Raw genomic sequence first — 23,727 nt, forward strand, 5'->3', positions numbered from 1 at the left:
AAAAAAACACCTCTCTCTCTCTCTCTCTCTCTCTCTCTCTCTCTCTCTCTCTCTCTCTCTCTCTCTCTCTCTCTCTCTCTCTCTCTCTCTCTCTCTCTCTCTCTCTCTCTCTCTCTCTCCGTCTTTTCAACACTTTGACGGATTGTGACTGATTCTAAAAAACTGAAGTGTTGAAGAGGCCTTAGTAAGAGGCACATACCTCTTAAATTTGGCACATTGTTATATTGGGCTTTTACTGGAAAATGAACTGTTGATTTGTTGGACAGTGGTTGACTATGTACTGTGCTACATCCTGGACACTATAGAAACGAGGCAGGGTGAGTAGGGAAGAGCTAAAAGTCACAACATTTTTTGCACAAATAGTTAGAACCAAACTTTGACTTTTTGATGCAAGAGGGAATGATAAATCTCCCCATTATTCTTTGTACAATTTTGTCTGGGATCTGTGGGGAGACTTTTCTCATTATAGAGAGTGATAAGTGAGACCTGGCATGTCAAAGTGAGGAAACAAATATATGCTATGTATGCTCCTCTGGGAAATTAAATATGCAAATTGCATCTTCAGGGAGGAAGGGGACTAGAACTCTACTGCCATCTATTCGAAGAAGCAATCCTAACAATCAATATCAACCATTTAACGAGCATTGCCATATGACTTGGAATAAAAGCCAAATCAGAATCTCACCATGTCTACAAATTGAGATTCTTATTTGTCTTTTATCCTAAGTCATATGGCAAGGCTCGTTAAAGGGTCAATATTGACTTTTAGGATTGCTACTTCCAATAGGTGGTACTAGAGTTCTAGTCCTCTTCCTCTCTGAAGAGGCAATTGGCATATACAACTTTGTCTAATAGATAAGTGAACTTGACCTTATACTAAGCTGTCCTTACCCATAATGGTATTTTAACAGCACATGAAGACCTCTTTCACTCAGTCATAATGTGTCTCTGTTAAATGGCCACAATTGCAAGGTCGCAACCACCCATAGGTCCTACAAAACTGAACTTCATAGCAGAACTGTGCAGGATTATAAGATACTAGCTATTGAACCTGTTCTATGCCCGGGTGGCGAGCATTTATATTGGTATATGGTCTCCATCCTGGTATGTGTTGCTCCATCCTGCGTCCCCATCCTGTCATGTGCTGCACCCATCCTGCGTCCCCATCCTGTCATGTGCTGCACCCATCCTGCGTCCCCATCCTGGTATGTGCTGCACCCATCCTGCGTCCCCATCCTGCGTCCCCATCCTGTCATGTGCTGCACCCATCCTGCGTCCCCATCCTGGTATGTGCTGCACCCATCCTGTGTCCCCATCCTGTCATGTGCTGCACCCATCCTGCGTCCCCATCCTGGTATGTGCTGCACCCATCCTGCGTCCCCCTCCTGTCTTGTGCTGCACCCATCCTGCGTCCCCATCCTGTCATGTGCTGCACCCATCCTGCGTCCCCATCCTGTCATGTGCTGCACCCATCCTGCGTCCCCATCCTGTCATGTGCTGCACCCATCCTGCGCCCCCATCCTGTCATGTGCTGCACCCATCCTGCGTCCCCATCCTGTCATGTGCTGCACCCATCCTGCATCCCCATTCTGTCATGTGCTGCACCCATCCTGCGCCCCCATCCTGTCATGTGCTGCACCCATCCTGCGTCCCCATCCTGTCATGTGCTGCACCCATCCTGCATCCCCATCCTGTCATGTGCTGCACCCATCCTGCATCCCCATCCTGTCATGTGCTGCACCCATCCTGCGCCCCCATCCTGTCATGTGCTGCACCCATCCTGCGCCCCCATCCTGTCATGTGCTGCACCCATCCTGCGCCCCCATCCTGTCATGTGCTGCACCCATCCTGCGCCCCCATCCTGTCATGTGCTGCACCCATCCTGCGCCCCCATCCTGTCATGTGCTGCACCCATCCTGCGTCCCCATCCTGCGTGCCCATCCTGTCATGTGCTGCACCCATCCTGCGTCCCCATCCTGTCATGTGCTGCACCCATCCTGCGTCCCCATCCTGTCATGTGCTGCACCCATCCTGCGCCCCCATCCTGTCATGTGCTGCACCCATCCTGCGTCCCCATCCTGGTATGTGCTGCACCCATCCTGTGTCCCCATCCTGCGTCCCCATCCTGTCATGTGCTGCACCCATCCTGCGTCCCCATCCTGGTATGTGCTGCACCCATCCTGTGTCCCCATCCTGCGTCCCCATCCTGTCATGTGCTGCACCCATCCTTCGTCCCCATCCTGGTATGTGCTGCACCCATCCTGCGTCCCCATCCTGTCTTGTGCTGCACCCATCCTGCGTCCCCATCCTGTCATGTGCTGCACCCATCCTGCGTCCCCATCCTGTCATGTGCTGCACCCATCCTGCGTCCCCATCCTGGTATGTGCTGCACCCATCCTGTGTCCCCATCCTGCGCCCCCATCCTGTCATGTGCTGCACCCATCCTGCGTCCCCATCCTGGTATGTGCTGCACCGATCCTGTGTCCCCATCCTGCGTCCCCATCCTGTCATGTGCTGCACCCATCCTGCGTCCCCATCCTGGTATGTGCTGCACCCATCCTGCGTCCCAATCCTGCGTCCCCATCCTGTCATGTGCTGCACCCATCCTGCGTCCCCATCCTGTCATGTGCTGCACCCATCCTGTGTCCCCATCCTGGTATGTGCTGCACCCATCCTGTGTCCCCATCCTGGTATGTGCTGCACCCATCCTGCATCCCCATCCTGTCATGTGCTGCACCCATCCTGCGCCCCCATCCTGTCATGTGCTGCACCCATCCTGCGTCCCCATCCTGGTATGTGCTGCACCCATCCTGCGTCCCCATCCTGTCTTGTGCTGCACCTATCCTGCGTCCCCATCCTGTCTTGTGCTGCACCCATCCTGCGTCCCCATCCTGTCATGTGCTGCACCCATCCTGCGTCCCCATCCTGTCATGTGCTGCACCCATCCTGCGCCCCCATCCTGTCATGTGCTGCACCCATCCTGCGTCCCCATCCTGGTATGTGCTGCACCCATCCTGTGTCCCCATCCTGCGTCCCCATCCTGTCATGTGCTGCACCCATCCTGCGTCCCCATCCTGGTATGTGCTGCACCCATCCTGCGTCCCCATCCTGTCTTGTGCTGCACCCATCCTGCGTCCCCATCCTGTCTTGTGCTGCACCCATCCTGCGTCCCCATCCTGTCATGTGCTGCACCCATCCTGCGTCCCCATCCTGTCATGTGCTGCACCCATCCTGCGCCCCCATCCTGTCATGTGCTGCACCCATCCTGCGTCCCCATCTTGGTATGTGCTGCACCCATCCTGTGTCCCCATCCTGCGTCCCCATCCTGTCATGTGCTGCACCCATCCTGCGTCCCCATCCTGGTATGTGCTGCACCCATCCTGTGTCCCCATCCTGCGTCCCCATCCTGTCATGTGCTGCACCCATCCTGCGTCCCTATCCTGGTATGTGCTGCACCCATCCTGCGTCCCCATCCTGTCATGTGCTGCACCCATCCTGCGTCCCCATCCTGTCATGTGCTGCACCCATCCTGCGTCCCCATCCTGTCATGTGCTGCACCCATCCTGCGTCCCCATCCTGTCATGTGCTGCACCCATCCTGCGTCCCCATCCTGGTATGTGCTGCACCCATCCTGTGTCCCCATCCTGCGCCCCCATCCTGTCATGTGCTGCACCCATCCTGCGTCCCCATCCTGGTATGTGCTGCACCCATCCTGTGTCCCCATCCTGCGTCCCCATCCTGTCATGTGCTGCACCCATCCTGCGTCCCCATCCTGGTATGTGCTGCACCCATCCTGCGTCCCAATCCTGCGTCCCCATCCTGTCATGTGCTGCACCCATCCTGTGTCCCCATCCTGGTATGTGCTGCACCCATCCTGTGTCCCCATCCTGGTATGTGCTGCACCGATCCTGCATCCCCATCCTGTCATGTGCTGCACCCATCCTGCGCCCCCATCCTGTCATGTGCTGCACCCATCCTGCGTCCCCATCCTGGTATGTGCTGCACCCATCCTGCGTCCCCATCCTGCGTCCCCATCCTGTCATGTGCTGCACCCATCCTGCGTCCCCATCCTGTCATGTGCTGCACCCATCCTGCGCCCCCATCCTGGTATGTGCTGCACCCATCCTGTGTCCCCATCCTGCGTCCCCATCCTGTCATGTGCTGCACCCATCCTGCATCCCCATCCTGGTATGTGCTGCACCCATCCTGCGTCCCCATCCTGTCATGTGCTGCACCCATCCTGCGTCCCCATCCTGGTATGTGCTGCACCCATCCTGCATCCCCATCCTGGTATGTGCTGCATCCATCCTGCGTCCCAATCCTGCGTCCCCATCCTGTCATGTGCTGCACCCATCCTGCGTCCCCATCCTGTCATGTGCTGCACCCATCCTGCGTCCCCATCCTGGTATGTGCTGCACCCATCCTGCGTCCCCATCCTGCGTCCCCATCCTGTCATGTGCTGCACCCATCCTGCGTCCCCATCCTGGTATGTGCTGCACCCATCCTGCGTCCCCATCCTGGTATGTGCTGCACCCATCCTGCGTCCCCATCCTGGTATGTGCTGCACCCATCCTGCGTCCCCATCCTGGTATGTGCTGCACCCATCCTGCGTCCCCATCCTGTCATGTGCTGCACCCATCCTGCGCCCCCATCCTGTCATGTGCTGCACCCATCCTGCGTCCCCATCCTGTCATGTGCTGCACCCATCCTGCGTCCCAATCCTGCGTCCCCATCCTGTCATGTGCTGCACCCATCCTGCGTCCCCATCCTGGTATGTGCTGCACCCATCCTGCGTCCCCATCCTGCGTCCCCATCCTGGTATGTGCTGCACCCATCATGCGTCCCCATCCTGCGTCCCCATCCTGTCATGTGCTGCACCCATCCTGCGTCTCCATCCTGTCATGTGCTGCACCCATCCTGCGTCCCCATCCTGGTATGTGCTGTCTCCATCCTGTCATGTGCTGCACCCATCCTGCGTCCCCATCCTGTCATGTGCTGCACCCATCCTGCGTCCCCATCCTGTCATGAGCTGCACCCATCCTGCGTCCCCATCCTGTCATGTGCTGCACCCATCCGGCGTCACCATCCTGTCATGTGCTGCACCCATCTTGCGTCCCCATCCTGTCATGTGCTGCACCCATCCGGGGGCCTGAGCAGGCGGGGACACCGGCGCGCTGTGGGGGTCAGGTGCCGGTATCGCCGCCAGCTCAGGCCCCCTCCAGCACTTACTATATTCACCTGTCCTCCGTTCCACCGCTGGGCGCCGCCATCTTCCCGGTCTCCTGGCTGTGACTGGTCAGTCAGAGGGCGGCGCCGGCGCGCATTAAGCGTGTCATCGCGCCCTCTGAACTGAAGGTCACAGGCCGAAGACCGGGAAGATGGCGGCGCTCAGCGGTGGAACGAGACAGGTGAATATGGCCGATACTCACCCTCCTGGCGGTCCCTGCTTCTTTGTTGGAGATGGCGATGTGCGTTCAGTGTGAACGCATACTGCGATCTCCCGGGAGCGTCACTCTGTGAGGCCCAGACTGCGCCGGTGCTTGCGCCTGCGCAGTCTATAAAGGCTTCGGACAGAGTGACGCGTTATATTATAGATGCCTGAATTACACAAAATAATGGCTAGATCGTACCAACAGGCACAGATTCTTCCCAACCTAAAGTCTTCCATTATTATTGTACAAGACTTCAGCCCAACCGGTAAAAATAAATATTTACTGAGAATATTATTGAAAAATATTGAACATATGGCGAGAAGAATGCCCTCTAGCAGTATGGTGGGTGGGCATGCATGGTCCCTCTCCATTACAGTGAAAGGGAATTCTGGCGATTGGTAAGTGAGTAGACTTAGAAATTTTGTAGCAGTGTGCACTAAACCAGAGGTGCTTACCTGCTTACCTGCACCTGTAACATGTGAAATGTACCCTACATATGTTCAGAGCACTTGCATACAAATCCAGAATTATATCTGACTTCTGTATATGTTCTGGTTGTGCTAATTACGTAGAAACGGTGGCATTGTTATGATTTATACAGTATAATCATGCCACCAATGAGGCAGCATAGTCATAAGAGCATGGAAAAAGAAAATTCATCAGCACTATCCATAGGCAGCAATTACATTCAGGGAAACCCCATTACAAGTACAGGTATGGATCCTACTTGTGGCTGGGTTATGAACTTTCAGTAGTGCTCTTGATACAAACCAGAGTCATAGAATAATTCAGTTTAAGAGATTAAAAGAATAATATTCGAATAGTGTTGTTTTTAGAAACTATATTTAAGAGAAACCAACCTGAATGGTAATTAGGGGTATATTAGAGATAAACTAAACCACAAGAAAACAAAAAACCCTAAAAAAAATTTTTATTCATAAATATTAACCCCTTAGCGACCGCCGATACGCCTTTTAACGGCGGCTGCTAAGGGTACTTAAGCCACAGCGCCGTTAATTAACGGATCTGTGGAAAAAGTAAATAGCACCCCCCAGAGTCGGATTTTCTCCGGGGTCTCGGCTGCCGGGGGTAGCCGAGACCCCAGAGAACATGATTCGGGGGGTTTTTTACCCACCCCGCATTTGCGATCGCCGGTAATTAACCGTTTACCGGCGATCGCAAAAAAACCCCCAAAAAACGCGATCTCTTTTTAATTTCTCTGTCCTCCGATGTGATCGTACATCGGAGGACAGAGAAAAGGGGTCCCAGGTAGCCCCCCAATACTCACCTATCTCCCCCGGTGCTCCTCGTGGCTCCCGGTGGGCGCCGCCATCTTCAAAATGGCGGGCGCATGCGCAGTGCGCCCGCCGGCCGGCCCCGCGGGAATCTTTGGGGTCTCGGCTGCCAAAGGGAGCCGAGACCCCGAAGAGCATGATCGGGTCGGTTTTACCGACCCCTGATTTGCGATTGCCGGTAATTAACTGTTTAAAAAAGTAAAGTGTAATTCTCTGTCCTCTGATGTGATCACACATCAGAGGACAGAGAAATAGGGGGATTCGGGGACCCTATCATACTCACCTGTGTCCCTGGATCCTCCTGCTGCTCCTCCTGACCGCCGGCAAAAGAAAATGGCGGGCGCATGCGCAGTGCGCCCGCCATCAGTCTCCATCTGCTGGCCGGCAGGACAACAGCAGTTGGGGCTAAAATTAGGGTTAGGGCTAGGGTTAGGGCTAGGGTTAGGGTTAGGGCTAGGGTTAGGGCTATGGCTAGGGCTATAGCTAGGGTTAGGGCTAAGGTTAGGGCTAGGGTTGGGGCTAAATTTAGGGTTAGAGTTGGGGCTAAATTTAGGGTTAGGATTGGGGCTAAATTTAGGGTTAGGCTTCTTTCACACTTACGTCGGTACGGGGCCCGACATACCGACGCACGTTGTGAAAATTGTGCACAACGTGGGCAGCGGCTGTAGTTTTTCAACGCATCCGCTGCCCAATCTATGTCCTGGGGAGGAGGGGGCGGAGTTACGGCAACGCATGCACGGTCAGAAATGGCGGATGCGACGTACAAAAAAACATTTCATTGAACGTTTTTTTGTGCCGACGGTCCGCCAAAACACAACTGATCCAGTGCACGACGGACGCGACATGTGGCCATCCGTCACGATCCGTCGGCAATACAAGTCTATGGGCAAAAAACTCATCCTGCGGGCACATTTGCAGGATCCGTTTCTTGTCCAAAATGACAGATTGCGACGGAATGCCAAACGACGCAAGTGTGAAAGTAGCCTTAGGGCTAGGGTTAGGGTTGGGGCTAAAGTTAGGGTTAGAGTTGGGATTAGGGTTAGGGTTGGTATTAGGGTTAGGGTTGGCATTAGGGTTACGCTTGTGATTAGGGTTGGGTTTGGGATGAGGGTTAAGGTTAGGGTTGTGATTAGGGGTGTATTGGGATTAGGGTTAGGTTTGAGGTTAGGGTTGAGATTAGAATTAGGGGTGTGTTGGATTTAGGGTTTTGATTAGGGTTATGGTTAGGGTTGACATTAGGGTTGTTTTGGGGTAAGGGTTGTGATTATGGTTAGGGTTAGTGATTAGGATTATGGATCAGGTTGGGATTAGGGTTAGGGGTGTGTTGGGGTTAGGGTTGGAGCTAGAATTGGGGGGTTTCCACTGTTTAGGTACATCAGGGGGTCTCCAAACACGACAGCCAATTTTGCGCTCAAAAAGTCAAATGGTGCTCCCTCCCTTCTGAGCTCTGCCGTGCGCCCAAACAGTGGGTTACCCCCACATATGGGGCATCAGCGTACTCGGGATAAATTGGACAACAACTTCTGGGGTCCAATTTCTCTTGTTACCCTTGTGAAAATAAAAGCTTGGGGGCTACAAAATCTTTTTTGTGGAAAAATATATATATATATTTTTTATGACTCTGCATTCTAAACTTCTGTGAAGCACTTGGGCATTCAAAGTTCTCACCACACATCTAAATAAGTTCCTTGGGGGGCATAGTTTCCAAAATGGGGTCACTTGTGGATGGTTACTACAGTTTAGGTACATCAGGGGCTCTGCAATTGCAACATAATGCCCACAGACCATTCTATCAAAGTCTGCATTCCAAAACGGCGCTCCTTCCTTCCGAGCTCTGCCGTGCGCCCAAACAGTGGTTTACCCCCACATATGGGGTACCAGCATACTCAGGACAAATTGGACAACAACTTTTGTGGTCCAATTTCTCTTGTTACCCTTGTGAAAATAAAAACTTTGGGGCTAAAATATCTTTTTTTGTGGAAAAAAAATATTTTTTATTTTCACGACTCTGCATTATAAACTTCTGTGAAGCACTTGGGCATTCAAAGTTCTCACCACACATCTAGATAAGTTCCATGGGGGGTCTAGTTTCCAAAATGGGGTCACTTGTGGGGGATTTCTACTGTTTAGGCACATCAGGGGCTCTCCAAACGCGACATGGCGTCCGATCTCAATTCCAGCCAATTCTACATTGAAAAAGTAAAACGGCACTCTTTCTCTTCCAAGCTCTGCAGTGCGCCCAAACAGTGGTTTACCCCCACATATTGGGTATTGACGTACTCAGGAGAAATTGCACAAATACTTTAGTGGTCTAATTTTTCCTGTTACCCTTGTGAAAATAAAAATTTGTGGGCGAAAAGATCATTTTTGTGTAAACAAAAGCGATTTTTTTATTTTCACGGCTCTACGTTATAAACTTCTGTGAAGCACTTTGGGGTTCAAAGTGCTCACCACACATCTAGATAAGTTCCTTAAGGGGTCTAGTTTCCAAAATGGTGTCACTTGTGGGGAGTTTCCATTGTTTAGGCACATCAGGGGCTCTCTAAACGTGACATGGCGTCCGATCTCAATTCCAGCCAATTCTGCATTGAAAAAGTCAAACGGCGCTCCTTTACTTCTAAGTTCTGCGGTGCGCCCAAAAAGTGGTTTACCCCCACATATGGGGTATTGGCGTATTCAGGAGAAATTGCATAACAAAATATATGGTTACATTTCTGTTTTTACACTTGTGAAAATAAAAAAAATGGTTCTGAATTAAGATGTTTGCAAAAAAAAGTTAAATGTTCATTTTTTCCTTCCACATTGTTTCAGTTCCTGCGAAGCACGTAAAGGGTTAATAAACTTCTTGAATGTGGTTTTGAGAACCTTGAGGGGTGTAGTTTTTAGAATGGTGTCACACTTCATTATTTTCTATCATATAGACCCCTCAAAATGACTTCAAATGTGATGTGGTCCCTAAAAAAAAAATGGTGTTGTAAAAATGAGAAATTGCTGGTCAACTTTTAACCCTTAACTCCCTAACAAAAAAAATGTTGTTTCCAAAATTGTGCTGATGTAAAGTAGACATGTGGGAAATGTTATTTATTAACTATTTTTCGTGACATATCTCTCTGATTTAAGGGCATAAAAATACAAAGTTTGAAAATTGCAAAATTTTAAAAATTTTCACCCTATTTCCGTTTTTTTCATAAATAATCGCAAGTAATATCTAAGAAATGTTACCACTAACATGAAGTACAATATGTCATGAAAAAACAATCTCAGAGTCAGCGGGATCCGTTGAAGCGTTCCAGAGTTATAACCTCATAAAGTGACAGTGGTCAGAAATGCAAAAATTGGCTCGGTCATTAAGTACCAAATTGGCTCTGTCACTAAGGGGTTAAAAAGACCAAATGATCAACACTAAACAAATACGTAAATTACCATCACCAAACTGAAACTGTTTATTGGTACAAGGGTACTCATCTGGAATATGCCAGATTAAAGATAATGCTACACAGACCTAATATGGCCCTAGTAAGATCCTACACATGCTGTACCTTCCTGACAGTGGAGGTTGGCACCCTAAGGCTACTTTCACACTGGCGTTTTTTGGAATACGTCGCAATGCGTCGTTTAGGGGAAAAAACGCATCCTGCAAAGTTGTTTGCAGGATGCGTTTTTGCCCCCTAGATTAACATTACCGACGCATTGCGACGTATTGACACACGTCGCAACCGTCGTGAGACGGTTGCGCCGTGTTGTGGCGGACCGCCGGGAGCAAAAAACGTTAAATGTAACATTTTTTGCTGCCGACGGACCGCTTTTTCCGACCGCGCATGCGCATCCGGAACTCCTCCCCTACCTCCCCGCACCTTACAATGGGGCAGCGGAGGTGCCGGAGAAATGCATCCGCTGCACCCGTTGTGCGGCGCATCAAATGCTAGCGTCGGAATCTCGGCAATGCGACGGGCCGAATCCGACGCAAGTGTGAAAGTAGCCTAGTTCGACATGGCGAATGCATCTGATAAATTAATGATGTCATTTCTGCCTTCAATCCCCTAATGAGCCCCTATATCAGGAGGGGCAAAACACGTAGGGACGTGGACTATGAAACAATTTACGTGACTCAGATAAGTAACTTGTTTTAGTTTCAATAGCCTGCTGGCCACAAACATTTAATACATTTGATACTATATGTGGCACAGTGATACCAGGACAATCTGGTGAATGCATATATCCATTGGACTGTATGAAAGCTTTCTATGAAACTACCGTATATAGTCGAGTATAAGCCGAGATTTTCAGCCCCCTTTTTTTGGGCTGAAAGTGACCCTCTCGGCTTATACTCGAGTCATTGTCAGCGGGGGGGTTGGCAGGGTAGCGGCGCAGTGACATACTCACCTGCTTCTGGCGCTGTCCCTGCATGTCCCATGGTCTCCGGGCAGCTCTTCCTGTGTTCAGCGGTCACGTGGTACCGCTCATTAAAGTAATGAATATGGACGCATATTCATTACTGTAATGAGCAATACGTGACCGCTGAACACAGGAAGATGCCGCCGGCTCCCGGAGACCATCTGACAGTGAGACGCTGCCAGGGACCGTGCCGGGAGCAGGTGAGTATATCGGGGGAGGTGAGCATTGCGCGATAGTCACCTTCCTCGTTCCACCGCTGCGCGCCGCTCTGTCTTCCATCTTCTGCCCTTACTGTTCAGGTCAGAGGGCGCGATGACGCGATTAGTGTGCACGCCGCTCTCTCTCTGAACAGTCAGTGCAGAGGATGAAAGACAGAGCGGCGTGTGGAACGAGGGAGGTGACCATCGCAAGTGCCAGGGGCCTGAGCAAAGAGAGGTGAGTATGTGATTTTTTTTTTTTTTATCGCAGCAAGAGCAAATGGGGCAAATGTGTGGAGCATCTTATGGGGCCACAATGTATGGAGCATCTCATGGGGCCACAATGTATGGGGCCACAATGTATGGAGCATCGTATGGGGCCACAATTTATGGAGCATCTCATGGGCCCACAATGTATGGAGCATCAAATGGGGCCACAATGTATGGAGCATCTTATGGGGCCATAATGTATGGAGCATTATATGGGGCCATAATGTATGGAGCATTATATGGGGCCACAATGTATGGAGCATCTAATGGGGCCATAATGAATGGAGCATCATATGGGGCCACAATGTATGGAGCATCTCATGGAGCCACAATGGGGCCACAGGTCGCAATGTAACTAAATAGTTAAAAAGCCAAAGGGGTGAATACTTTTGCAAGTCACTGTATTGATATTATATATTGTATTGTATATATTATATTGATTCCTCGTAATACGCGTTTTTTTTTTTTTGCAAATTCTGGGTGTGTGCCCCTTCAATTATGTATGTTGACTATTGAAAGAAGCCTGGGATTGGCTGAAACGTCTAACTGGATTTGTACACTGAAATATAAAAGAGATTATCCAACACATGAGTGCTGGGACCTGGCTTCCTTTACAGTTTACGTGGTAATAACTCTGGAATGCTTCAATGGATTCTACTGATTCTGAGTTACTTTTTTTTGTGGCATATAGTACTTCATGATAGTAGTAAAATTTCTGTGATATGACTTAATTTAAAGTGTTATGTCACACAAAATCTTCTACTATATAAAGCTGAATGTGTGTGTATGTGTGTATGTCCGGGATTGGCATCTGCACCGTCGCAGCTACAGCCACAAAATTTTGCACAGTCACACGTCTGGACCCCGAGAGCGTCATAGGCTATATTGTGAGGCGAAATTTTAACCCCGCGCGTTCCAATTCACCAAACAATTTTGCCCCTATCTACATAATGGGGAAAACAGTGAAAGGAAAAGTGTTGGAGACGTCGCAGCTACAGAAACAAAATTTTGCACAGTCACACGTCTGGACCCTGAGAGCGTCATAGGCTACGTTGTGAGGTGAAATTTTAACCCCGCGCTTTCCAATTCACCAAACAATTTTGCCCCTATCTACATAATGGGGAAAACAGTGAAAGGAAAAGTGTTGGAGACGTCGCAGCTACAGAAACAAAATTTTGCACAGTCACACGTCTGGACCCTGAGAGCGTCATAGGTTATGTTGTGAGGTGAAATTTTAGCTCCGCGCTTTCCAATTCACCAAACTATTTTTTCCCTTTCGCCACGACAGCACCCCACTGGAGAGAGGGATCCGCCCCGCAGGAACAGGAAACCTACCGAGAAATAAAAGGGGGCGGTCCGCCTCTCCTCCTCAGTTTAGGTTTCCTGTTCCTGCGGGAACAATCCAGGAACGACAGGACGACTTTAACATACCTGGGCTAGCATGCCGCCTGTGCGGTGTCCGTGAGAACGGCAGGGGCTGCAGCTCAGAAGCAGCGTCGGGAGAGTTCCGTTAGACGGCTCCCTCCTCAGCTGGTGGATAGAGCAGACGGCCGGGTCCGGGGAGGGCCGCCCGGCGTCTTCTCCTGCGAGCGGTGCGGCCAGGAGCGGGTAAGAGAACCTCCATTGCGGTCCGGCGCTGAATCCCGGACCGCGCATGCGCCGACCGCCGCAATACTGGCTACCCCGGACTGAAGGAGTCACTTCCGGGGCGCCTAGGCCGGATCTGGGGCGGGGGAGCCAGCGGCGACCCGCGCATACGCATTGCGCAGCGGGGAAGAAAAAAAAAGGAAAAAGGGCGCACTATTTAAAAACGCCCAGAAACAATAATGCGGCGATGCAGAGATGTCATCCCCAGGTGCCATGGACCCCACAGCTGGAGATCCAGTGCCCCCCTCCAAAGATCACACCAAAGGATCCTCGGAGTCCGCTCGTAAGAGTGACGGTTCCAGAACAGGATCTCGGCCTTCTGATCCGGTACTATTCGCTTCACTGGGTGAGTGTTAAAACTCTGCCTATTAAGCTGACGTTATCTCCCTATTTCTCTCTCTTTTCTCTCTCTCTCGCTACTTATTACGCCCAGTCTAAAAAAACGACAAAAGTCCAAACATAAGGAATGCGCCTTGTGTAGCCAGCCCCTTCCGGACTCGTACCCCAAAAAACTGTGCAAGGACTGTTTTAAGGAAACAACTCAGGGAGCGACAGTGTCCGTTACGGACTTACGGGCCATTATTAGAGAGGAGCTAAAAAATATGACCCAGGAAAAACCGCGTAAAGCTAAGTCCAAAACACCAACACTTATATCAGACTCTGAAAGTGACCAGACTGTACTGTCAGAAGCCTCCCTATCATCATCATCATCATCTTCATCAGAAATCGAGGGGCGTTCATGTTTCCCCTTAGACAGTGTGGACAACTTGGTAAAGTCAATCTGCAATACCATGGGGTGTGAGGAGGTAAAGGGTGCGCAAACCACGCAGGAAATTATGTTTGCGAGTTTGGCAGAGAGAAAGAGGAGATGTTTTCCGGTTATACCAGCGGTGAAAGCATTAATTAAAAGAGTGGGAGAAGCAGGATCAAAGAAGCTTTTTGCCCTCCGCGTCTAAACGTAAATATCCGTTTAGTGATGAGGAGCTCCTTACATGGACCAAAGTTCCTAAGGTCGATGCAGCCGTAGCTTCTACCTCCAAGCAATCCACTCTGCCTGTGGAGGATGCGGGACTTCTGGTCGATCCATTAGATCGTAAAGCTGAATCGTCCCTTAAACGATCTTGGGAAGCGGCTACAGGAATTTTTAAACCTGCAGTAGCCAGCACCTGCGCTGCCCGGTCGATGATCATTTGGATTGATCAGTTGGACCAGCAGATCGAAAATAAAGTTTCAAGAGAGAAACTTCGAGCGGCCATCCCCTTAATACGTGGAGCAGCAGCTTTTATGGCGGACGCATCTGCCGACTCTCTTCGGCTAGCAGCGAGATCCGCAGGTCTTGTGAACAATGCAAGATGCGCACTTTGGATGAAAAGTTGGAAAGGGGACGCGCAGTCTAAATCCAAAATATGCGCAATCCCATGTGAGGGTGAGTACCTCTTTGGTAAAACCTTAGATGAGATACTCAAAAAGGCAAAGGACAGGAAGAAAGCTTTCCCTGATTCCTCTATTCCCTTTTACAGGAGAGCCTTTAAGAGGAGACCGTTTGGTAAAAGGAGGCAAACGGATAGGTCTACAACATGGACTGCTAAAGAGGACAGGCAAAGAGGTACCATGTTTAGAAGACCCAACCCCCCAAAAGACAATAAATTCTGAGGATATACCAGTAGGGGGCAGACTGAAATTTTTCGCCACCCAATGGGAAAAAGTAACATCTAGCTCGTGGGTTTTAAACATCATCCGAGATGGAATTAAACTACAATTCTCTCGTGTTCCCCACGAGTCATATATTATAACATCCCTCAGCTCGCCCGCACAACAGCAGGCTCTAGAGCTAGAAATTCAAACCCTATTATCAAAGCGGGTTTTAGTGCAAGTCCCCGAGGGTCAGGAAGGCAGAGGATTCTACTCTCCCTTTTTCCTGATTTCTAAACCCGACGGTTCTTTCAGGACCATCATAAACCTTAAACTCAATTCATTTGTTAAAAACCATACATTCAAGATGGAATCCATTAGATCCACTATAAAACTCCTCTTTCCAAACTGTATGATGGGGGGCATTGATTTGAAAGATGCTTATTATCATCTCCCTATCCATGACAGATACCAAAAGTACCTCAGAGTAGCAGTGACAATCAATGGCGAGGTTCATCATTTCCAATATACAGCCATGCCCTTCGGCCTTTCAACAGCACCGAGGATCTTCACCAAGATAATGCTAGAGGTGATGGCCTACCTTCGCCAAAAAGAAACCTTAATTGTTCCCTATCTGGATGACTTTTTGGTCATTGGAAATTCAGTTACTCAATGTGCTGATCGTTTGGCTCATGCAATTTCCTCTCTACAGGATCTAGGCTGGATAATCAATACCAACAAATCCAGACTCACTCCGCTATCCTGTCAGGCGTTCTTGGGGTTCCATCTAGACTCCGTATCTCAAAAGTGTCTCCTGCCTCAGGTAAAAATACTACTGATCAAACACAAAGTCCTAGCGGCAATAAACAATCCACGTATATCCCTAAGACAAGCTATGTCCTTACTAGGATCTCTTATCTCTTGTATACCTGCGGTAAAATGGGCTCAACATCATTCCCGTACACTGCAACACCAGATTTTACAAGAAGATAGACGGTTATCTGGTCACCTAAATGTGAAAATAACCTTATCTCAGGAAGTTTTAACTTCCTTAACGTGGTGGCTGAATTCAGACCATTTAATGAGTGGTGTTCCATGGATGATAACGCCATCTCATACCATAACCACGGACGCCAGTCCTCATGGATGGGGCGCTCATATGGGGAATGATTTTTGCCAAGGGTTATGGAACATGGAGGAAAGCTGCTACTCCTCTAATGTTAAAGAATTAAATGCAGTAAAATACGCCTTATGCCATTTTCTCCCACAGCTACGAGGGAAAGACGTCAGAATCCTTTCCGACAACACCACCACAGTGGCGTATCTAAACAGGCAAGGAGGCACGCGATCAGAGACTCTGATGTCTTCTGCTACAGAGATCCTGAATCTAGCAGAAAGTCACCTAACATCCCTTACTGCACTGCATATAAGAGGGGAAAACAACCAGCAGGCAGACTTCTTAAGTCGACACACCTTGAAACAAGGGGAGTGGTGCCTAAACCAGCAGATTTTTCAAGATATAGTATCCCTATGGGGTCAACCTCAAGTAGATCTCTTCGCCACAAGGAGAAACAAAAAAGTCCGGAAATTTGCCTCCCTATCTCTAGCGGATCATCCGGACATTCTGGACGCTCTCCAAGCCCCTTGGCAGTTCAGTCTAGCATATGCTTTTCCGCCGATCATACTACTACCCCAAATCATTCGCAAAATCAGAACCGAAGAAGCGAGGGTGATACTAATAGCTCCATTCTGGCCCAAGAGACCATGGTTCTCGTGGCTGCAAACCATGTCGGTCTCAGATCCTTGGGTCCTCCCCTCAACACCCAATCTTCTCTTCCAGGGTCCATTTTTCCACCCTCAAGTGGACAGTCTACATCTCACGGCCTGGAATTTGAGAGGCAGATGCTAAAATCAAGGGGGTTCTCGGAGGGATTGATAAACACGCTCCTCCAGAGTAGAAAACCTTCCACTACAAAAATTTACACAAAAATATGGAAGAAATTCCTACAATTCCATACATCTTCAAATACGTCAGAAATTCCGATACAGTCTATCCTGGAATTTCTTCAAAAAGGGAGAGAACTAGGTTTAACTGCAAACACCTTAAAAGTTCATGTTTCAGCACTAGGAGCTCTCTATGGCCATAACATTGCGGGGAATAGATGGGTATCCCGATTTATTACAGCCTGTGAACGGATAAATCCAGTTAATATACCTAGAGTTCCTCCCTGGGATCTAAACTTAGTTTTACAAGCCCTAACAGACTCTCCATTTGAACCAATAGATTCAATACCAATCAAGATTCTATCACTAAAAACGGCCCTCTTGGTAGCACTGACTTCAGCCAGGAGGATCAGTGACATCCAAGCACTCTCTATAGATCCACCTTTCCTGCTAACTTTTCAGGATAAGTTGGTCCTTAAACCAGACCCTTCCTACCTTCCCAAAGTAGCTAAGACATTCCATAGGTCTCAGGAAATAATCTTGCCCTCTTTCTTCAGTAATCCTTCCACTCCTGAAGAACAAAAGTACCACACTCTAGATGTTAAAAGAGTAGTGTTAAAGTACATTGAAAGAACCTGTAGCTGGCGACAGTGTAGGGCTCTGTTTATTTCCTTCCAGGGTCACAAGAAGGGTCATGGAATAACGAAAAGCACGTTGACCCGGTGGATCAGAGAGTCTATCAGACTGGCCTATTCCGCGAGTAAAGAAAACCCTCCGGAAGGCATAACAGCGCACTCTACCAGAGCTATGGCATCCTCCTGGGCAGAAAGGGGAGAGGTCCCAATTAAGACTATATGTAAGGCGGCAACATGGTCAAATCCCTCTACATTCTATAATCACTATAGGCTTGACCTATCGTCAACTTCTGACCTAGACTTTGGCAGGACTGTCCTCAGCACGGTGGTCCCCCCCTAGGTGATGGTCTCTGTAAGATCTCCCTTGGGGTGCTGTCGTGGCGAAAGGGGAAAAGCCGGATTACTCACCGGTAATACTCTTTTAGTGAGTCCACGACAGCACCCTCTTATATCCCTCCCTATATTAATATAGTACTTACTATTGAGTAAAATTCTTTTAATCATACATGAGCAAATAAGTTTGAAAATGAAATAAATTATATTTGCCTAATACTGGCGGTCCTCCGGGTACTCTGAAATCAAAACTGAGGAGGAGAGGCGGACCGCCCCCTTTTATTTCTCGGTAGGTTTCCTGTTCCTGCGGGGCGGATCCCTCTCTCCAGTGGGGTGCTGTCGTGGACTCACTAAAAGAGTATTACCGGTGAGTAATCCGGCTTTTCCCCTATCTACATAATGGGGAAAAGTGAAAGGAAAAGTGTTGGAGGCAAATTGACAGCTGCCAGATGTGAACAAGGGGGACTTAAAGAATGAGAGCGATGGCGCCAAAGAGTATATACCGTACAGTTGCTAAGGTGGGACCCCGACATGGGATACTCACCACACACGGGGATATGAACACACACACAAAATGCGCCACACACTACCACGAGCTTGAACACATATACCACCCTCAGCACACATTTCACCACACATACACCAACCTCGCCACATAAAAGTCGAAACACAAAAGTCGCCGCTCAAAACTCACCACGCGCAAAACTCGCCACATGCAAAAAATAGGCTCACGCAAAACTCGCCACAAGTGCAAAACTCACCTCATGGAAAACTCGCCACACGCAAAACTTGCACATGCGGAAAAATTGCCACATGCACAAAATTTGCAACACGTGCAAAAGTTGCCTCACACAAAACTTGCACATACTCAAAAGGCACCAGACATAAAACTCACCACGTGCAAAACTCGCCATGCGCAAAACTTGCTGCACACAACTTGCTACACTAACCTGTCACATGCAACTCGACACACAAAAAGTTGCTACACGCATGTTGCCACACAACTCATCTCACAAAAGTCGCTACATGCATGTCGCCACACACAACTCAACACACACAACTTTACAAACGAAACTCGCCCTAAAACACACACAAGTCTGATATTAGCCTTCAAAAATAAAATTCTGATTAATAAGCAGACAAACTACAAGAGCAACAAATGTACCATATAGGAAATACGGCAGCTGTCAGTCACATAACCTGTCTATTATGTGTATGTGTGAGCTAATATATACTGCCAGGGGGAGGGCTTCCTGTTGGCTGGGGATTTATCAGGCTGCCAATTTATCTTACAAATACTGAGGTAAAAATACTGAGCAAATAACGTGTTAACGAGGTCTAATACAGGAGATCACACAGGTATATACTATATACAGGGGAGATGACACACAGGTACAGTGGGGCAAAAAAGTATTTAGTCAGTCAGCAATAGTGCAAGTTCCACCACTTTAAAAGATGAGAGGCGTCTGTAATTTACATCATAGATAGACCTCAACTATGGGAGACAAACTGAGAAAAAAAATCCAGAAAATCACATTGTCTGTTTTTTTTAACATTTTATTTGCATATTATGGTGGAAAATAAGTATTTGGTCAGAAACAAAATTTCATCTCAATACTTTGTAATATATCCTTTGTTGGCAATGACAGAGGTCAAACGTTTTCTGTAAGTCTTCACAAGGTTGCCACACACTGTTGTTGGTATGTTGGCCCATTCCTCCATGCAGATCTCCTCTAGAGCAGTGATGTTTTTGGCTTTTCGCTTGGCAACACGGACTTTCAACTCCCTCCAAAGGTTTTCTATAGGGTTGAGATCTGGAGACTGGCCAGGCCACTCCAGGACCTGGAAATGCTTCTTACGAAGCCACTCCTTCGTTGCCCTGGCGGTGTGCTTTGGATCATTGTCATGTTGAAAGACCCAGCCACGTTTCATCTTCAATGCCCTTGCTGATGGAAGGAGGTTTGCACTCAAAATCTCATGATACATGGTCCCATTCATTCTTTCATGTACCCGGATCAGTCGTCCTGGCCCCTTTGCAGAGAAACAGCCCCAAAGCATGATGTTTCCACCACCATGCTTTACAGTAGGTATGGTGTTTGATGGATGCAACTCAGTATTGTTTTTCCTCCAAACACGACAAGTTGTGTTTCTACCAAACAGTTCCAGTTTGGTTTCATCAGACCATAGGACATTCTCCCAAAACTCCTCTGGATCATCCAAATGCTCTCTAGCAAACTTCAGACGGGCCCAGACATGTACTGGCTTAAGCAGTGGGACAAGTCTGGCACTGCAGGATCTGAGTCCATGGTGGCGTAGTGTGTTCCTTATGGTAGGCCTTGTTACATTGGTCCCAGCTCTCTGCAGTTCATTCACTAGGTCCCCCCGCGTGGTTCTGGGATTTTTGCTCACCGTTCTTGTGATCATTCTGACCCCACGGAGTGGGATTTTGCGTGGAGCCCCAGATCGAGGGAGATTATCAGTGGTCTTGTATGTCTTCCATTTTCTAATTATTGCTCCCACTGTTGATTTCTTCACTCCAAGCTGGTTGGCTATTGCAGATTCAGTCTTCCCAGCCTGATGCAGGGCTACAATTTTGTTTCTGGTGTCCTTTGACAGCTCTTTGGTCTTCACCATAGTGGAGTTTGGAGTCAGACTGTTTGAGGGTGTGCACAGGTGTCTTTTTATACTGATAACAAGTTTAAACAGGTGCCATTACTACAGGTAATGAGTGGAGGAAAGAGGAGACTCTTAAAGAAGAAGTTACAGGTCTGTGAGAGCCAGAAATCTTGATTGTTTGTTTCTGACCAAATACTTATTTTCCACCATAATATGCAAAAAAAAATGTTAAAAAAACAGACAATGTGATTTTCTGGATTTTTTTTCTCAGTTTGTCTCCCATAGTTGAGGTCTACCTATGATGTAAATTACAAACACCTCTCATCTTTTTAAGTGGTGGTACTTGCACTATTGCTGACTGACTAAATACTTTTTTGCCCCACTGTATATACTATATAAAGGAGGAGATGACATACAGGTATATACTATATACAGGAGCAGATTACCTACAGGTATATACTATATACAGGAGGAGATGACATACAGGTATATGCTATATATAGAAGATGACATACAGGTATATACTATATACAGAAGGAGATGACACACAGATATATACTATATACAGGGGAGATGACACACAGGTATATACTATATACAGGAGGAGATGACATACAGGTATATACTATATATAGAAGGAGATGACATACAGGTATATACTATATATAGGAGGAGATGACATACAGGTATATACTATATATAGGAGGAGATGACACAGGTATATACTATATATAGGAGGAGATGACATACAGGTATATACTATATACAGGGGAGATGACACACAGCAGGTATATACTATATACAGGGAAGATGACATACAGGTATATACTATACACAGGAGATGACATACAGGTGTATACTATATATAAGGGAGATGACAAACATGTATATACTGAGGTGAAAATGAGAGGTGTAAGGTGAAAATGAAAAGGTGTGAGTGCAAAATGAGAGAAGTGAGGGAAAATAGTGTAGTGATCGGAAAATGACAGATGTGAGGTCGAAATGACAAGTGTTAGGCGGGAATGAGAGGAGTGAGGGAGAAAATGAGAGGTGTGAGGGAGAAAATGAGAGATGTGAGGGGGAAAATTAAAGATGTGATTGGGAAAATGAGAGGCGTGATGGGAAAATAAGAGAAGTGAGGTGCTATAACTAACCACAGATATTTACTATGCCCAGGCAACGCCGGGCTCTTCAGCTAGTCTAATATATAAAGCTGAATGTGTGTGTGTGTATGTATGTATGTCCGGGATTGGCATCTGCACCGTCGCAGCTACAGCCACAAAATTTTGCACAGTCACACGTCTGGACCCCGAGAGCGTCATAGGGTATGTTGTGAGGCGAAATTTTAACCCCGCGCGTTCCAATTCACCAAACAATTTTGCCCCTATCTACATAATGGGGAAAAGTGAAAGGAAAAGTGTTGGAGGCAAATTGACAGCTGCCAGATGTGAACAAGGGGGACTTAAAGAGTGAGAGCGATGGCGGCAAAGAGTATATACCGTACAGATGCTAAGGTGGGGCCCCGACATGGGATACTCACCACACACGGGGATATGAACACACACACAAAATGCGCCACACACTACCACGTGCTTGAACACATATACCACCCTCAGCACACATTTTCACCACACATACACCATCCTCGCCACATAAAATTAAAAACACAAAAGTCGCCGCTCAAAACTCGCCACGCGCAAAACTTGCCACGCGCAAAACTCGCCACATGCAAAAACTAGGCTCACGCAAAACTCGCCACAAGTGCAGAACTCACCTCATGGAAATCTCACCACACGCAAAACTTGCACACGCGGAAAAATTGCCACGTGCACAAAAGTTGCAACACATGCAAAAGTTGCCCCACACAAAACTTGCACATACTCAAAAGGCACCACACATAAAACTCGCCATGCGCAAAACTCGCCATGCGCAAAACTTGCTGCACACAACTTGCTACACTAGCCTGTCACATGCAACTCGACACACAAAAAGTTGCTACACGCATGTTGCCACACAAAACTCATCCCACAAAAGTCGCTACATGCATGTCGCCACACGCAACTCAACACACACAGCTTGACAAACGAAACTCGCCCTAAAACACACACAAGTCTGGTATTAGCCTTCAAAAATAAAATTCTGATTAATAAGCAGACAAACTACAAGAGCAACAAATGTACCATATAGGAAATACAGCAGCTGTCAGTCACATGACCTGTCTATTATGTGTATGTGTGAGCTAATATATACTGCCAGGGGGGAGGGCTTCTTGTTGGCTGGGGATTTATCAGGCTGCCAATTTAGCTTACAAATACTGAGGTAAAAATACTGAGCAAATAACGTGTGAACGAGGTCTAATACAGGAGGAGATGACACACAGGTATATACTATATACAGGGAAGATGACACACCGATATATACTATATACAGGAGAGATGACACACAGGTATATACTATATAGAGGAGGAGATGAAATACAGGTACATATATATACAGGAGGAGATGACATACAGGTATATACTATATATAGGAGCAGATGACATACAGGTATATGCTATATATAGAAGATGACATACAGGTATATACTATATACAGGAGGAGATGACACAGATATATACTATATACAGGGGAGATGACACACAGGTATATACTGTATACAGGAGGAGATGACATATAGAAGGAGATGACATCCAGGTATATACTATATACAGGGGAGATGACATACAGGTATATACTATATACAGGAGATGACATACAGGTGTATACTATATATAAGGGAGATGATAAACATGTATATACTGAGGTGAAAATGAGAGGAGTGAGGGAAAATAGTAGAGTGATCAGAAAATGACAGATGTGAGGTCGAAATGACAAGTGTTAGGGGGGAATGAGAGGAGTGAGGGGGAAAATAAGGAGTGAGGGGGAAAATAAGGAGTGAGGGGGAAAATAAGGAGTGAGGGGGAAAATAAGGAGTGAGGGGGAAAATAAGGAGTGAGGGGGAAAATAAGGAGTGAGGGGGAAAATAAGGAGTGAGGGGGAAAATAAGGAGTGAGGGGGAAAATAAGGAGTGAGGGGGAAAATAAGGAGTGAGGGGGAAAATAAGAGAAGTGTGGTGCTATAACTAACCACAGATATTTAGTATTTACTATGCCCAGGCAACGCCGGGCTCTTCAGCTAGTCTAATATATAAAGCTGAATGTGTGTGTGTGTGTATGTATGTATGTCCGGGATTGGCATCTGCACCGTCGCAGCTACAGCCACAAAATTTTGCACAGTCACACGTCTGGACCCCGAGAGCGTCATAGGCTATGTTGTGAAGCGAAATTTTAAA

At 47.8% G+C, this 23,727-nt stretch overlaps 2 protein-coding genes across 6 annotated transcripts in view; both read left to right on the forward strand.

The window, feature by feature from the left end:
- The window catches only part of RELN (reelin), a 1,116,896-nt gene that overhangs the window by 19,005 nt on the left and 1,074,164 nt on the right, over positions 1 to 23,727 (forward strand). The gene's annotated exons all lie outside the window — the stretch shown is intronic.
- On the forward strand, positions 14,650 to 17,220 carry LOC138676139 (uncharacterized). 2 transcript variants are annotated; one of them, XM_069765106.1, is made up of 3 exons: positions 14,650 to 15,457; positions 15,581 to 15,691; positions 16,139 to 17,220. In XM_069765106.1, exons 1-3 carry the CDS (start codon positions 14,690 to 14,692, stop codon positions 16,775 to 16,777), a joined length of 1,518 nt encoding a protein of 505 aa, XP_069621207.1. In that variant the 5' UTR covers positions 14,650 to 14,689; the 3' UTR covers positions 16,778 to 17,220. The 2 variants fall into 2 exon arrangements, with proteins under 2 accessions (XP_069621207.1, XP_069621206.1); XM_069765105.1 differs by having other exon boundaries at positions 14,650 to 15,691.

The sequence above is a fragment of the Ranitomeya imitator genome, chromosome 4 (genome assembly GCF_032444005.1).
Source record: "Ranitomeya imitator isolate aRanImi1 chromosome 4, aRanImi1.pri, whole genome shotgun sequence".
Lineage (NCBI taxonomy): Eukaryota > Metazoa > Chordata > Amphibia > Anura > Dendrobatidae > Ranitomeya > Ranitomeya imitator.

Excerpts from the sequence above, each read along its gene's own strand:
- LOC138676139 (XM_069765105.1), top strand. The coding sequence starts at position 14,690 with ATGAGATACTCAAAAAGGCAAAGGACAGGAAGAAAGCTTTCCCTGATT. Across the intron at positions 15,692-16,138 it reads AAAAGTGTCTCCTGCCTCAG|CTACGAGGGAAAGACGTCAG; the intron begins GTAAAAATACTA and ends TTTCTCCCACAG.